The 13,886-nt window shown below is 50.1% G+C and overlaps 1 protein-coding gene and 1 pseudogene across 5 annotated transcripts in view; both read right to left on the bottom strand.

Moving 5' to 3' along the window:
• Positions 1–5,930, bottom strand: part of Slc24a1 (solute carrier family 24 member 1) — a 31,928-nt gene extending 25,998 nt beyond the window's left edge. For all 5 annotated transcript variants that reach the window (XM_012514162.1, XM_004628805.2, XM_012514161.2 and 2 more), the window contains exon 1: positions 4,038–5,930. In XM_012514162.1, coding sequence (XP_012369616.1) covers positions 4,038–5,930 — 1,893 coding nt within the window. The remainder of the gene's footprint in view (positions 1–4,037) is intronic.
• A 5,274-nt stretch (positions 5,931–11,204) lies between these two features.
• LOC101570514 lies at positions 11,205–13,435 on the bottom strand (annotated as a pseudogene).
• Between the last annotated feature and the right edge of the window lie 451 nt (positions 13,436–13,886).

Genomic DNA, 13,886 nt, shown 5'->3' on the forward strand with positions numbered 1-13,886 from the left:
AAATACATAAATAAAATAAGAGTGGAGCAAAAGGTCCTCCAGCTCAGGAACTCCACAGATAGCAATCGGCTGGGTCAATGCTAAGTAAGAAAGGAGTTACTGGCTGCGGCCCCCGCTGGCTGTTCTGGCGGAGAACACCTGTGTCGTGTTGCTTTTGCCCACGGCCTTGCCCACGGCTTTCCCTACAGAGAGCACTGAGCAGGCATCACAAAGACTGTGTGGCTGCAGAACCTAAAATAGTTACCATCTGGCCCTTACAGGTCTGCTAACCTCTGCACTACCTCATCCCATTTGCTCCACAGATCCAAAGTCTCTTTGAAAGCAAAGTGATTTGTAGCACTCTGCGCAGGGTTCACATCGTTGCAGTTAATGCTCTCCATGCTTGGGCCTTCCCTTGGATTATTTATAGTCATCTGATTTGTCGAGCTGCTAACAAGTGGTGTGTCAACCGTCCTGACCCACCCGCAGCACCAGGAGTTAGCAGTAGGGCCTGGGTTAAATCCAGACACCCTGATTTATGACCGGTAACAAGGACCACAGCTAATTAGCTGTGTGACCTGGGCTGAGCGAATCATCCTCTCTGAGCCTGTTTTCTCATCTGCAAAGGAAGGAAACAATCTAATCTTGTAAGGCCTTGTGAGAGTTCACTGACCCTGAATGTATGGGAAAGACCCGCTGGAAGCATAGATTCCTTCTCCATCTCTTCTCTAGAAACTCCAAAGCCTGGGCTGTTAGTGTTTCTGAGGAAAACGAAGCAAATACTTCTGGAGCTTCTGCTAGGAGTGAGATGTGAGGCTCAGCCCCTGGCGAGATATGCCATGCTGCGTGCCAGTCGCAAATCTGACAAATTGTCATCCCTCCTGCACACCGGCCCAAGCTAGCAGCAGAGGAGGGAGAAAGCCCTGGCGTCCTTCTGTCCGTTTCCCTCCAACATGCTGTCCCCCCTCTGTCCCTGCTCTTGACTCTCCAAGCAGCTGTGGCTGCGACTTTATACCCAGCCCACAGCCCTGCTGCTCCGTCCTCATCACGCCCTTCTTCTGACTTCATCTTCGTAGCTGGGAGTGACTAGAGAAGCCCAGTTTTCCTGGCCCTGCCTTCCCCACAAGCAACCCATTTTTCAGGGAGAGATTGTAACCATAAGTAAATGTGAGGAAGGAGCTAACGTAGGTGTGTTCATCAGGCCCCCGAGATGGCCACCAAGTCCGGGTGCGGCGATGCACGCCTGTAATCCCAGCGCTAGGGAGGCTCAAAATAGGATCAATCACTATGAGTCCAAGCTGCATAGCAAGCCCCTGTGCTAAATACATTTTTTTTTAAAAAGCTGCATAGTTCAATCACTTTGCAGGGTTGGGGACACACATTAAACCACAAAAAAAGAAAAGAAAGAAAATCATCACAGTTTACTAAATCAAAGATTGGGTCTTCACAGAATGGCTTCAGGAATTCAGACTTCAATGTCTTGCTGCGAGATTTCCAGGAAAATGAGGTATAATTTATTTTCCTCTAACCAAATCATAGGTGTTGGCCAGCCGGACATAGACATAAAAAATATAAACAAAAAGTTTCCTCTTTCTAGATATAAGAAACTCTGGGGTGAAACTCAAGTCCACAAGTATGTAAAAATGGGTAATGGTGCCAAAATGTGGTGGCACATGCTTGTAATCCCAGCTTGTGGGAAGCTGAGGCAGGAGGATTTCTGTGAGTTTGAAACTAAGATAGGCTACATAGTTCGTGTGTGTGTGTGTGTGTGTGTGTGTGTGTGTGACGTGATGTGTGTGTGTGCGTGTGTAACCAGGGATTGAACTCAGGTCCTTATGCTTGCCAGGCAAGCGCTTATTCTATGAGCCATCTCCCCGGCCCCAAGGCTACATAGTTCTGAGCCAGCCTGAACTACAAAGGGAGACCGCGTCTTCAAAATAAACAAATGATTGAGCCGTGGAATATACCTCAGCAGCACAAATGCCTGCCTGGCGAGCACAAGGTCCCGAGTTTGATTCCTGGTAAAATCAATCAATCAATCAATCAATCAAACCAAATGATGATGATAAAAATCTATCATTCTTCAGTTATTTGGACTTTTTAATAGGTAGGTGGTAGTAATGGTAAATCCTGAATACATACAGGTATTTAATTCTAAATACACATGGAATTGCTTTGAGGATAGCCAGAAATTCAGCTTGCTAATTAAAAACAATGATGCCAATTAAAAATCATCCTGGATCTGTTTCTACAAATAATTAAGAACACAGTCAGCACCCTGCTTACGGCTTGGCAAAAAGCTGCTACCAAAGCCCTTGCAGTGTCTCAGGCAGGTCACATATTCGCCTTAAAGTCACCATTCTACTTCAATTGCTTGGCAAGTTCGCTTTGAGGGTCTAACGCTGATAAAATAGGAAACCCAGGATGTGTGGAGTTTAAATGAAGGCAGCATTACTACGAAGGAGCGAGAGGCAACGGAGGCATTTTGAGAGCTGCTGGTCCGGTCCATGTCATGACTTCGCTCAGAGGAGAGATCAGAGTCTCTCAGCCCGGCCAGCCTTGGCGTTTCACTAGGAAGGAGGATCCAGCATCTTCATCTTCAGAGTCTGCAACTCTCTGAGTCTCCCCTTCTTTTTAAGCCTGAGGCTTCCTAGAGCAGCAGTCACATGGGCAACAGTGCAGACCGAGGAGAGAGGAAGCTGGGGTGCGACTCTGGCTGGCTCTGTGGCCCTGGGCAGGACGGATCTCCCTTCCTGGCCATCTGCAAAGCGGGCCGAAGAGTCCAATCCATCAGCACAAAGGACCCTTGTCCTGGATCCTGCCCAAACTAAATCTCTTGGACACAGGACGTGATCACAGATTGTCAGAGTCGGATAGGACCTTTAGGTGACAAGCTGGACCTGTCCAAGTTCACACAGTTAATTAGAGGTGGAATCAGGCTAGAATCCTGGCTTCCCTGCTTGAGTTGGTATTCTGACCTGAGCATCGTATTACGAAACTTCCACAGGAAATGCACTCCATCTCTCTCCGCCCTCATCCCTCTCGGACATGGCTGCCGCACTTGGCCTCTGTCCTGCCCACTCATCAAAACTACTCTGGATTAAGAAGCTAAGTCCTTGCACTCCTTGCACGCAAGGAGCAGGACAGACACGGGCTCTCCGTTCCCTAGGGCACCCTCCCTCCAGAGTTTCAAAGAATGAAACCTTTTGCAATAAAGTTTCAGAAATTATTCGGCCAATTTAATCTCATCTTCTGGCTACTGAATCATCTAGTCCAGTTAGCGCTGCTCAGCAAGGGGGCAGAGAACTCTTAGGGTCAGGAAGCCCTAGGATTGGTGTCCTAGTATCTGGGCTCCAGGACACACAGAGAGGGCTCCTGTCCCCAGGGTTCAACTTGTTCGTGGATGAATACAGCTCCCACCTTTCCCAGTATTAAAAAACAAAAATTAGCCAGTTGTGGTGGTGCATGACTGTAATCCTGGCACTTGGGAGGCTGAGGCAGGAGGATCGCTGTGAGTTCAAGGCTAGCCTACACTGGAGTATGAGACCCTGTCTCAATAAAATAAATAAATAAAAATTTAAAGCCCCCGCCTTTTCCCAGACCCCATCCAAGCCAAATACCCCCTCCCTAGTACACAAGTCTGGACACGATTAAATGAAAGTAAGGGTGCTGCATAATCCCTGAACCCCACGCACGTGGAAAAGACAATTGTGTTTCCCTGCCTGGTATCTCTTGGACTTCCCCCAAAGCCCAACTCAAGCGTCATTTCCAAAGATCTAGCCAGACCAGCTTGGGTTCCAATCCTAGCTCTACTGCCTGTCTGCCATGTGACGTGGAGCAAACAGTTAATTTCTTTAGGCCTAAATTTCCTCTCGTGCAAATGAGGATCACAATAATAACAACCACTTTATAGATGAGTAGGGGAAGCCTCGAAATAGCCAACAACCCCGAGCACCCATCTCTTGAGGTCTAAGCCACCTTTTCTGCTCTTTAGTCCTGAGCTTTCCCTGCCCTCTCACCCAAAGAAGCCCAGAGAAACTTGAGCAGCCCGTCCTTACCTTGCTGAGGTCCCCCAGGGCCAGGATCTTGGCTCCCGGCCTCCTGCTGAGCAGCTCTTTCACCCAGACCTCGATCTGCTTGTTCCACTTCATGGTGACCACGTAGAGGGCATAGGCCAGCAACAGCATGAGGCTTTCCCACCAGGCAATGAGGCTGTCCAGGAAGAAGACGATGAGCAAGGACAGGTCGAGGATGTAGAAGGAGACATCACGGAACAGTGGCCACCAGGTAAGGTTGAGTATCTCCCGGGAGAAGAGGGCACAGGTGCCGATGACAAACAGGATGTTGAATACGGCAGAGCCCACAATGGTACCGATGCCCACGTTGCTATGGGAAATGAAGACCCCAATGAGGGAGGTGAAGAGCTCCGGGGCAGAACCTCCAGCAGCCATAAATGTGGCACCTGCCACATCCTCAGAGATCTGCAGCTTCTCTGTGATGACGCCCAGGGCTGGGACAAAGTACTCGTCGCATACGATGGCCAAGGCCACAAACACGTACATCATGCCAAAGATATGCAGAACCAGCCAGCCCTGCCGCCGCTCCTCCACACTGAACAGGTCTGGGGGATACTCTGCCTTGGGGTGCGGGTCTGGCCAGCCAGGCAGTGTTGCCGAGGGACTAGGGTCGGGTGCCTCTGGGAGCAAGGCTATCGTGGGGCTGTGGGATGGGGTGCTGGGTGCAGCTGCAGCTGACTCCACAACCACACAGTGCTGGACCCGAGTGGTCAGAGTGGCCCTAACTTTGGGGGCTACAGAGCTACTGCGCGGTGCTGTCGGAGGTTCCTTTGCCAGCTCCCAGTGGGTGACCGGGGCTGTTCTAGGGGCAGGTGCCCTGGGTTGCAGCGGGGGGTTCCTAACACTTCCAGCAGCAGTGGAAGCTTGGGTTTTCACTGGGCTGCTCCCTGTCACCGTGATGATTGTTATCTGCCCCCTGGAAGTGGTCGAGGTGTTCTCCAAGGCTTCTCCCCAAGGAATTGTCAGCTTGTTGTTTCCCACTGGTGTCCAGGGACTGGCAGAGTTCTTAGTTCCCCCGCTTCTGGGGCTACTCAGGGCATCTTTCTCCACTAAATTACTTGGGGAGGGCAAGGTGCTTGTTTTTGCCCTTTGTGTTCGGAAAATTGGGGTGTTCATAACTATTCCCGGGAACGTAGTGGGGGTGGTTTCATCTGCTCTTCTCTTAGGTGAATTGGCCTCCCATACTTCATAGATTGCCATGGTTTCGCTGTCTCGCGCCGTTGCTCTGGTGGTGACTCTGTGGCTTGTTTCCCTCGTGGTGACTGTGGGTGGGGCGTAAGTGTCTGCTGTTGCCCTGGCTGGGGAGAGGGTGGGCTTCTTTCCTTTTCTCCTGGCTTGAGTCGGGCGGTAGCTCTTCATTTCTTCCCTGGGTGTCTGGGTATGGTTTTCCACCATTAGTCTGCCTGAAGATGGGGCATAGTGGCTCAGAACTCTGGTGGTTGGGGTGTTTTCCTTCCCTCTTTCTGTGCTGGCTGCTGTTGGGCTATGATTGTTCACTGGTGTCATTGTGATGAGCTTGGCTGTTCTCCTGGGTGGACTCGGGGTGCTAGCCCTTGGCATGCTGAGCGGTGCTGGATCCCTGCCCACGGAGGCTTGGGGTACTGCCGTCTCACCCTCCACTTCAGAGCTGGCTGGTGGAGGCTTACTGGTCACCATCATCGTCTCATCGCTGGGGAGGTCCCGGCTGGCCAATCTGATAGGTTTTTGGGAAGAGACGTCCCCCCACAGCGAGAGCAGACCCCGAGGTCTCCTCAGGTGCTGATAGGTAGAACCGATGATCAACATCCCCAGGAGGAAGAGGAGGCGACTCCAACGAAGCCTTTTTGGCCGGGGTAAACGCCTCTCCTGCAGCCCGATCCTGATCAGTTTCCCCATGATGGCCAGTTCCGAGTGGTCACAGAAAGCCTCTCATTCTGTCCATGGGCAGGTGGCAGCTGCTCTGGGATTCAGGGTGATCAGGAAAGATTTCTCCATGAAGCCCACCCTGGGGATATCCATAAGCCTAGGCAGGTAAAAAGAAGTTATTTGTGCCTAAGAGGCAATCTGGGACTCCACACTCTTTGACTTGGGAAAGGGTGACAACAGGAGCCCTAGGGACACAAAAGTATCCTGTTTGTGGCTGGGAGGGCAGCTGTTCCAGGACAGAGGACCTGTGGGTCTCCTCGCTGAACCCCGCTTCCCAGATGCCAAGACCCCTGAGCTGGTCCTGCTTGGCCCCTACAGAAGCTCTGCCAATCCTTGGCCCAGGCCTAAATTACTGGGGGCTCAGCTACCATGGCTGGAGCCAGTCACACATCTCACCTCAGCAAAGGCTATGAGGAGGTAGGGAGACAGGATTGAAGCTGCAGGCAGAAAGAACCAGCAGAGAGAGAGAGAGAGAGAGAGAGAGAGAGAGAGAGAGAGAGAGAGATTGTGTGCTGTCTTAAAATGATTTGACTGTATGACTGTATCATCCAGAAAGGACAAAGCTCAAAAATTAATGTCGTGGGCCTCCTGGACAGTGTGACTTGGAGGAACATGGAGGAGGAGCCAAAGGCCTGATCCCCAGCTCAGCTGCTTGCCAGCCCTGCAGGCTGCACAGGCTGGACCCTGGTGCCCATCTGTGAAATGGGTGTGATCATCGATTATGCAGAGAGGATCTTTTGAGGGATGTCTAGGAAAGGGAAACAGAACTAGAGATCTGAAGAGACTTACTTTTCCCTGAATATCCTATTAGTTGGGCCTTCTTATCATGTGCATCTTATTTTAAATTCAAATTGAGGGCCGGGGAGATGGCTCAGTGGAATAAGCACTTCCCTGGCAAGCGCGAGGCTCTGAGTTCAATCCCTGGTTCCGCCAAAAAAAAAACAAAAACAAAAAAAACAAATTGAATTGACTTGTAACAATGCCTGTGTAAATAGTGGTAATATACCACAAGAATCTTGAGAGAGTAAATACATGGAAGGTCTGTGAAAAGCACTGGATAACATCAAGTGCTATTACCCAGGCATCGTGCCACATGCTGATAATTCTAGTGTGTGGGAGACTGAGGCAGGAGGATCACCATGAGTTTGAGGCCAGCCTGGGCTACATAGTGAGTTCAAGGCCAGCCATAGAGAGACTCTTTCACAAAAAAAACAAAAAGAATCAAGGGCTGTATAGGCTCAGTTTCACACAAGGGTGCAGGAGGAAAGGAACAGGAAAGGTGCTCCAGGAATCCTCCTAAAGGACACGGAAGTCCAGCCCCACGAACTAGTTATTAAATCTCTAAGCAGTATCCACAGATACTAAAAAATAGTAGCTAATGATTGAATTTGCCCATGACAGTAACTTAGAAGTAGCTGGGTAGCCATTGAATCTGCCTGGTACCATCATCATGTAAGACACAAAGGCGCTGGGGTCCAAAGGGGACATGTGACTGCTGAACACCACGCAGCTAGCAAGTGGCTGTGAAGATGAGCCTCCTAATTCCCCGTCTTTCTAGCGCACCCCACTAAGTAGACATTCAGGGTGCTGTTTTAAAACACAAAAGAGGGAGGAGAAAAAAGGAGAAGTAATAAGAAATGAACATCCTTCTTGACCCTGACTGCCTTTGCGTGTCACTCTGGCCCACTGAACCTGCCCTGAACTCAGAGTCTGTAGCAAGCCTTCTGGTGCACCTGTGGAAACACAGGAGGGGCTCGGCCCTCCCTGTGTGCCTGATTCACAGAGCCAAGCGGGCAGTCCCACTGGTTCCCTCCTACGTAAGCACACATTTACCTTCAACCCCCGACATCCAGTGTCTTCTCAGCCCCGGGAATTTGCCGGAATCCGAGGTCTCAAAGAGTAGGTCCAAAGCTGGACAGCAGGAAACGCCCCATCCTCGGCCCCCGACTCCCCGTGGAATCCTAATTCAAGGCAGGGTCGAGTGTGAAGGGCATGTCAGGGGAGAACATCCAATCCTGCTAATACCCACCTCCTCTAAGAGGCTTAGCAGGGCATTGTACAAGTCCTGCGTCCCAGGGCCTCAGACCAAGCCTGAGGGGGGGAGCTGTCCACCAGGGACATAGATGGGTTTTCTGGGGCCCCAAGTTGAAGACAGAGCTTCTAAAACTTGCTTCTAAACGGTAGGAATGAGAGGTTTCTCTAGGCGTCCATGCTTAAATTGTGCAAAGGCTTGGAAAGATTCAGAAGTTGTCTAAAGAAACCAAGAGAAAGTGCCTAGGGCTTAAGAGATCAGAAGGCCTCTGTGAGCACCGGCCGGCCGGCCGCTACTGGTAATTCTAAACATAATCTAAATGCAAATGCGGGGGAATAATGATACCTGTCCTAGGTACTTGAAGTGAGGATGAGCACCAGACGCCAAGCTGAGGGACTATAAAGAAAACCCTCTGCAAACTCTAAAGCGTTTCACATATGTTGTGGTTTGGGGGTTTTGTAAGGGGAACAATATAATACAGGACACATTTTGTAATATTATTTTATTTTTTTAATTTGTATTTATTTGTGTGTGTGTGTGTGTGTGTGTGTGTGTGTGTGGCCAGCTCAGCCTACCAGGGGGCGGGGCTGGCTGGCATGTGGTGCTGGGGGATTGAACCGCGGTCCCTGTGCTTTGCTAAGCTTGTTCTAAGTAGGTGCTTTAGACCACTGAACCATCTCACCAGCCCAATATTAGTTTATTTTAAAAATCACCCAAGAGTCATATACAACAAGTGCAGGAAATCTATCCACACACTAAATACTAAAGACTCCAGCTGAGGGCCTGGATCCTAATATCCTGCATTGTTGGAGGCCATTAACCGGTATCCATTCTATTCCTCTGCTGAGTCAAGTTTATGGCCCTTCTCACCTTGCCCATTCCCTGGGAATCACGTGCTATGCCCTAGGGGTTGCACCCTCCCCGTTGCCTAGATACCTGCTGACCCCCAAGAGCCGAGACTTCCTCATTCCATCACCCCCTATATATACCCAGAACCTCCCCTAAATAAACGAGGCTTGATCAGAACCTTTGTCTTGCCTCCGTTTCTCACATCTCCTGTCCTTTGTCCCCTCTTCAATTCCCCACTCCTCCACAGGTGACCTTCGTTGACTGACCCGCTGGTTCGGGACACTGCATGGGTCCACCTGAAAACCTAGAGCTCATAACAGTGCCTCCTCCAAGTCTAACTATAGGCCCAGAGCCCACAACAAGGTCTCATGCAGGCCCGCTTCATGGATCTGTGCTGGAAAGGCCCAAAGGTCAGGGGTGGAAGCTAAGAAATCCGTGCCAACAGGGTGAAGGACCTGTGCCAGCAGGCTGAGGGATCTGCACAGGAGCCAGGAAGCGGTGCTCAAGGTAAGACCAGAGCTCCCCTGAAAAGCACCTCAGCCATCCTCTGCAACAGTGAGGTCCCGAGCTCCTCCAGCGATGAGGAAAGCTGAGCTCCCATCAGGAAAACCGATGCGACAAGCTTCTCCAGGAGGCTGAGCAGTGCACCATCTTCCTCTCCAGAGCCTGAAGTGATGCGCAGATAAGGACCCAAGCTCCTCCAAAGTCCGTCAGAAAAGCCAGCACGACAGGTCCTCCAGCAGAACAGCTCAAGAGAACTAGCAGCTTGGCCCAATAGCTTCTCCAAACAGCCTCCCTAACAGCATTTTGGCAGTTTCTCCTCCTCTGCCTTTTATGCTGCTGGCAACAACCCTCATGTGGTCCTCCCACACCCAGCACCACTCTCCTTTAATTCAGCTGGGTGTAAGAAGTTGACTATCCACCACTATCCAGTTAGCTATCTATCACAACATGCGATACACATTTTGTTAGGCCTAAAAAAAAATCCTTGGCCAGACATGGTGGTACATACCTGTAAACCCAGCACTCGGGAAGCTGAGGCAGCCTCCTGGGAGTTTGAGGCCAGCCTGGGCTACAAAGTGAACCTGAGGCCAGCTTGAATTACATGGTGAGACCGTGTCTTAAAAAGAAAAAGAAAACTCCTTGGGGGATCAGGATGGATGGGACATCCCAAGGCATCCAAGAAGTTGGGACCAAGAAGCCTGGATCTCCCTCCAGCCCATGGCCTGGAGCTGGTCAAATTAAGGATTAAGAAGGCATGGAGGGGGGAAGCTCATGACCCTACAACAATGGTCAGCCTGGAAGCCACTTCCACTTTGCAGCTAGCTCTGCCTGAGATCTGTGGTTGGGCACTTCTTCCCTTCTCTGTCTCCTCTAGGGCATGTGGATTTTTTAGGTGACTTCAATCTGAAGTAGCAGGTGACCCCTCACAGCCTCATTTCTGCCTCCTGCCCCTCCCCTGCCTTGGAGTAGTAAGGAGATAGCCAGTCTCCTCTGCTGTAGCCTCGGTGTCCTGGTGTCACCTCATGCTAGGGTCTGGAGAGGGGCGTGGCTCTGGCTTTGGGCTGCAGCAGCAGAACCAGATCCTGTTCCTTCCCTTCTTGTCCCACCTCTCCAACAGCCTTCATCTGGCCCAGAAAGATGGGAAATGGAGCTCAATGCACAAGGTACAATGACAAGCAATTCTTTCTGGAAGAAGTCTTCTATGTTTACAATGCTTTTTATGCAAGATAGAAAGTTCATGGGAGAAGGGATTTCCCCCGGTGGAGAGTCTTTTTTCTCTTATGCTTTTCAGTGTTTCCAGTGAGTTCCTCCAAGTGTCTAACCTAAATCTGCCTTCTGGGCATGAGCCTAGTTTGCTCCTGTCTTATTCTCGAGTGGTTGTGGCACATTTTGAAATGCAACAGGCCACACAACGTGTGCTGCTCATTCAAGATCAGAAGTATCATCCGCCCTAGCTGTGCAAGCTGAGAAAAATTATTTAATTTTTTCAGGGCTATAAGTGAACCTCTCATTCTTTTTCTCCTCCTCCCTCCCCTTTTCTTTTTTTCTCCAAATCCTTCAGGTAATGCCAGGTAAGGTTTCAACCCACACACATCCAATACACAGACCACGGAGAAAGGGGCCCCGAGGGCACCTGAGCCGGAGATGCAAACCTTGGCCTGACCCAAAGAGCAGTCAGCCCAGGGCCTGTGACAAATGTCTCAGCTCAAACCATAGGCCTTAGCTTCTGCTAAGGTTTGGAGTATGGGAACTCATAATCCAGCTCTTCTCTTTCCAAGCTTTTGCTGGTCAGCAAGACTGCTGCAGAAGAGTCCTGAGAGGCAGAAACATCTGCAATGAGGAAGGGAGCTGCGGAAGAAATTTTGCAGGGCAGAGTGAGCCGGGTTGCTTTTCTCCTGATATCTTATTCCTTCAGAGCCAACTTTCTGCTTTTATCCAGCGAAAGCCTTTCAGGATACCCATCGGGTCTGCCAAGCTGCTGTTGTTGGACAAAGAGATGCAGTCATCCTCTTCTGAGGAGCTGAAGGTAGCTTTGTGCTCTGATTTGCAACATCCAGGGCTATCAGGACAAAGCCCTGTAGCTGATGGGAGCTCAGGGACCTCCACCTCAGTCTCCTCGGTGATGTCACTAGTGACAAAGGAAGTTGTGGAGTGGAAGGAGGATCTGAAACACGGTAAGGGAGGAAAGACAGTTGGGTTTCCTGGGGATAAAAATCTGTTCTACAATCTGAGGTACAGGATCTCAGGATAAATCCTGAGGGGATTTCACTGACCTTATCAGACCCAAAAGCTATAACTCTTGTTGCATAGGTCCTGCTTTACCTTGGTCTTAACCATCCAGCAGAAAAGTATAAAAACGAAATATAAGAAGTAAAGCCATGCTGTTATGTTGAGCTGTAGGGGACTCAGATCAACAATTTCTGACATTGCCAGTGAAGCGGAAGACCCAATACTATTATGGACTACTGGACTCTTCTAGAATATTTTGCTGAGTTAACACACCTATAATATTCAAATAACAACTTAACAAAAAAAGGGTATACAGATGTATGTCCATTTTGTATCTGTGTATTCAAAGTGGTTAGCATAGGGGGCTGGTGAGATGGCTCAGTGGTCTAAAGCATCTACTTAGAACAAGCTTAGCAAAGCACAGGGACCGCGGTTCAATCCCCCAGCACCACATGCCAGCCAGCCCTGCCCCCTGGTGGGCTGAGCTGGCCACACACACACACACACACACACACACACACACACACACACATAAATAAATTAATTTTTAAAAAAACAAAGTGGTTAGGATAGATATGTAGTTACATTCTCTTAATGAATAGAGTAATTTGTTCTAATGGTGTTTGTAAATAGGATATCATGTCTGCATCTTGTATAGCAATTAACCACTAGGAAGAATGTATACAATGTGTTATTATTGAAACTGTCATACCAATTTGATTTGAAACTGTCTCATTGCTATTTGTTTATCAATAAAATTATGGGAAAAAATAAATAAAATTTTTTTTAAGTATCTGGCGCTAACAAAGTCGAAGCTGCATCAGCCACCACTGTCTTGGCAACCTGACTGCGCTAATGGCTCAGCTCACCCTGCGGCACAGGGGTGCAGCTCAGGGCTGGCAAGGCTGGCTTCGTTAGGGCCAAAAGCCCCTCCTCAGACCCATGTAGATTGGGCACTAAGGCACCGTTATGGTTTGTGTCTAGTTGTCCCCCCCAAAGCCTCATGTAAGTTATGGGACAGCCGCGCCTGGAAGAGCAACAAGTGGCTTGAGGGGCAGGGCCAGAGGACCAGGCTGGGGCCCGAGGGGCAGGGCCAGAGAGGCAGAACAGTGCTTTCTCAGAGAGGTGGAGAGGGTCATCCTGGACACCCAGCACCCCAGCCTCTCCTCCAGTATCTTGAAACCTCCAGTAACTGTGAGCTGCATAAACCTTTCCTTCCCTCTTTTTGAGTGTCAGATATTTGTCCCAGCAACAAGAGAAGAGTAACTAATACAGGCGTTGCCCTGCATGACACTCAGGGGCTGGGCTTCCAGGTGTGCCTCGGGCACGTATTGCTCCTGACCCGGGCATACGTCTCCTCTTCATCTGCGGCAATCTGTGCATGGTCGGGCATAGTAGGGATTGGGGGCACCTCTCTCAGATACAGGTCAGAGATGTTGGGCCAGGTCTCAAAGGATCCTGGGAGACGTGGCTTCAGGGGTAGAATTGGTAGAACTGGCCCCAGTTCTCACTACTCTTGGAGCAGGTCCCTGTGGCTTGCTTAGGCAGGTTGGGGTAGCCACATCGGCTTCCGCTTCTGACACTTCAACCAGCTCCTGCCCTGAAAGGACAAAGCAGCCTCAGGGCACCTCGAGGAGGCCAGAGGTGGGACTTCTTCACAGCAGGCCATTTTGGGGAACACCAATAATGGCATTACCGGCTTGATAAGGCTGTTGCGAAGACTCAGCATGTGAATATGTAACACATCAACAGCACTGGTACAGTTATTGTTATTGTTACTCTGCTTCTTCAGCAGATCACAGGCCCCACTTGCTGCAAGGCTTGTGGAGGGGAAGAAGAGAGCCGAGCGAATCCCACACATTTTTGTCATAACACTGCCGATCACATGATTCATTCATGCAGCTCTTGCTAGCTGGTGAGCTACAAGAGAACCAGTCTCTGTCTCTCTTATTTACACTGACTCCCGGAGTCAGTGGTACAGTGGCCTGGTACCGTGGCCTGGTACAGTGGCCTGGTACGTAAATATATGCATATCCCAAGGGACTGGAGAAAGGCCAGAAGCTCTAGGAAGGGAAGCTGATCTGCTTTGTTCTGCAAAGCTGCCTTGTTTTCTGCCTTCCCTGGAGCAGGGTGGAAGATGGGTAAGCATGTGGCTCTGATCCACCTAATGCATTAGGGGCTGAGGACAGCAGAGATGGAGTGCCCCAAACCCCAAGCTAAAGACCTTTCCTTCCACCTCAACAGCAGGGCGAGGTAATAAATCTTGTGTTGAAGGGCGAGGGTCTGTGAGCAAGGCTGGGTGATCATCACAT

Source organism: Octodon degus, unplaced genomic scaffold (genome assembly GCF_000260255.1).
Source record: "Octodon degus isolate 3935 unplaced genomic scaffold, OctDeg1.0 scaffold00026, whole genome shotgun sequence".
Lineage (NCBI taxonomy): Eukaryota > Metazoa > Chordata > Mammalia > Rodentia > Octodontidae > Octodon > Octodon degus.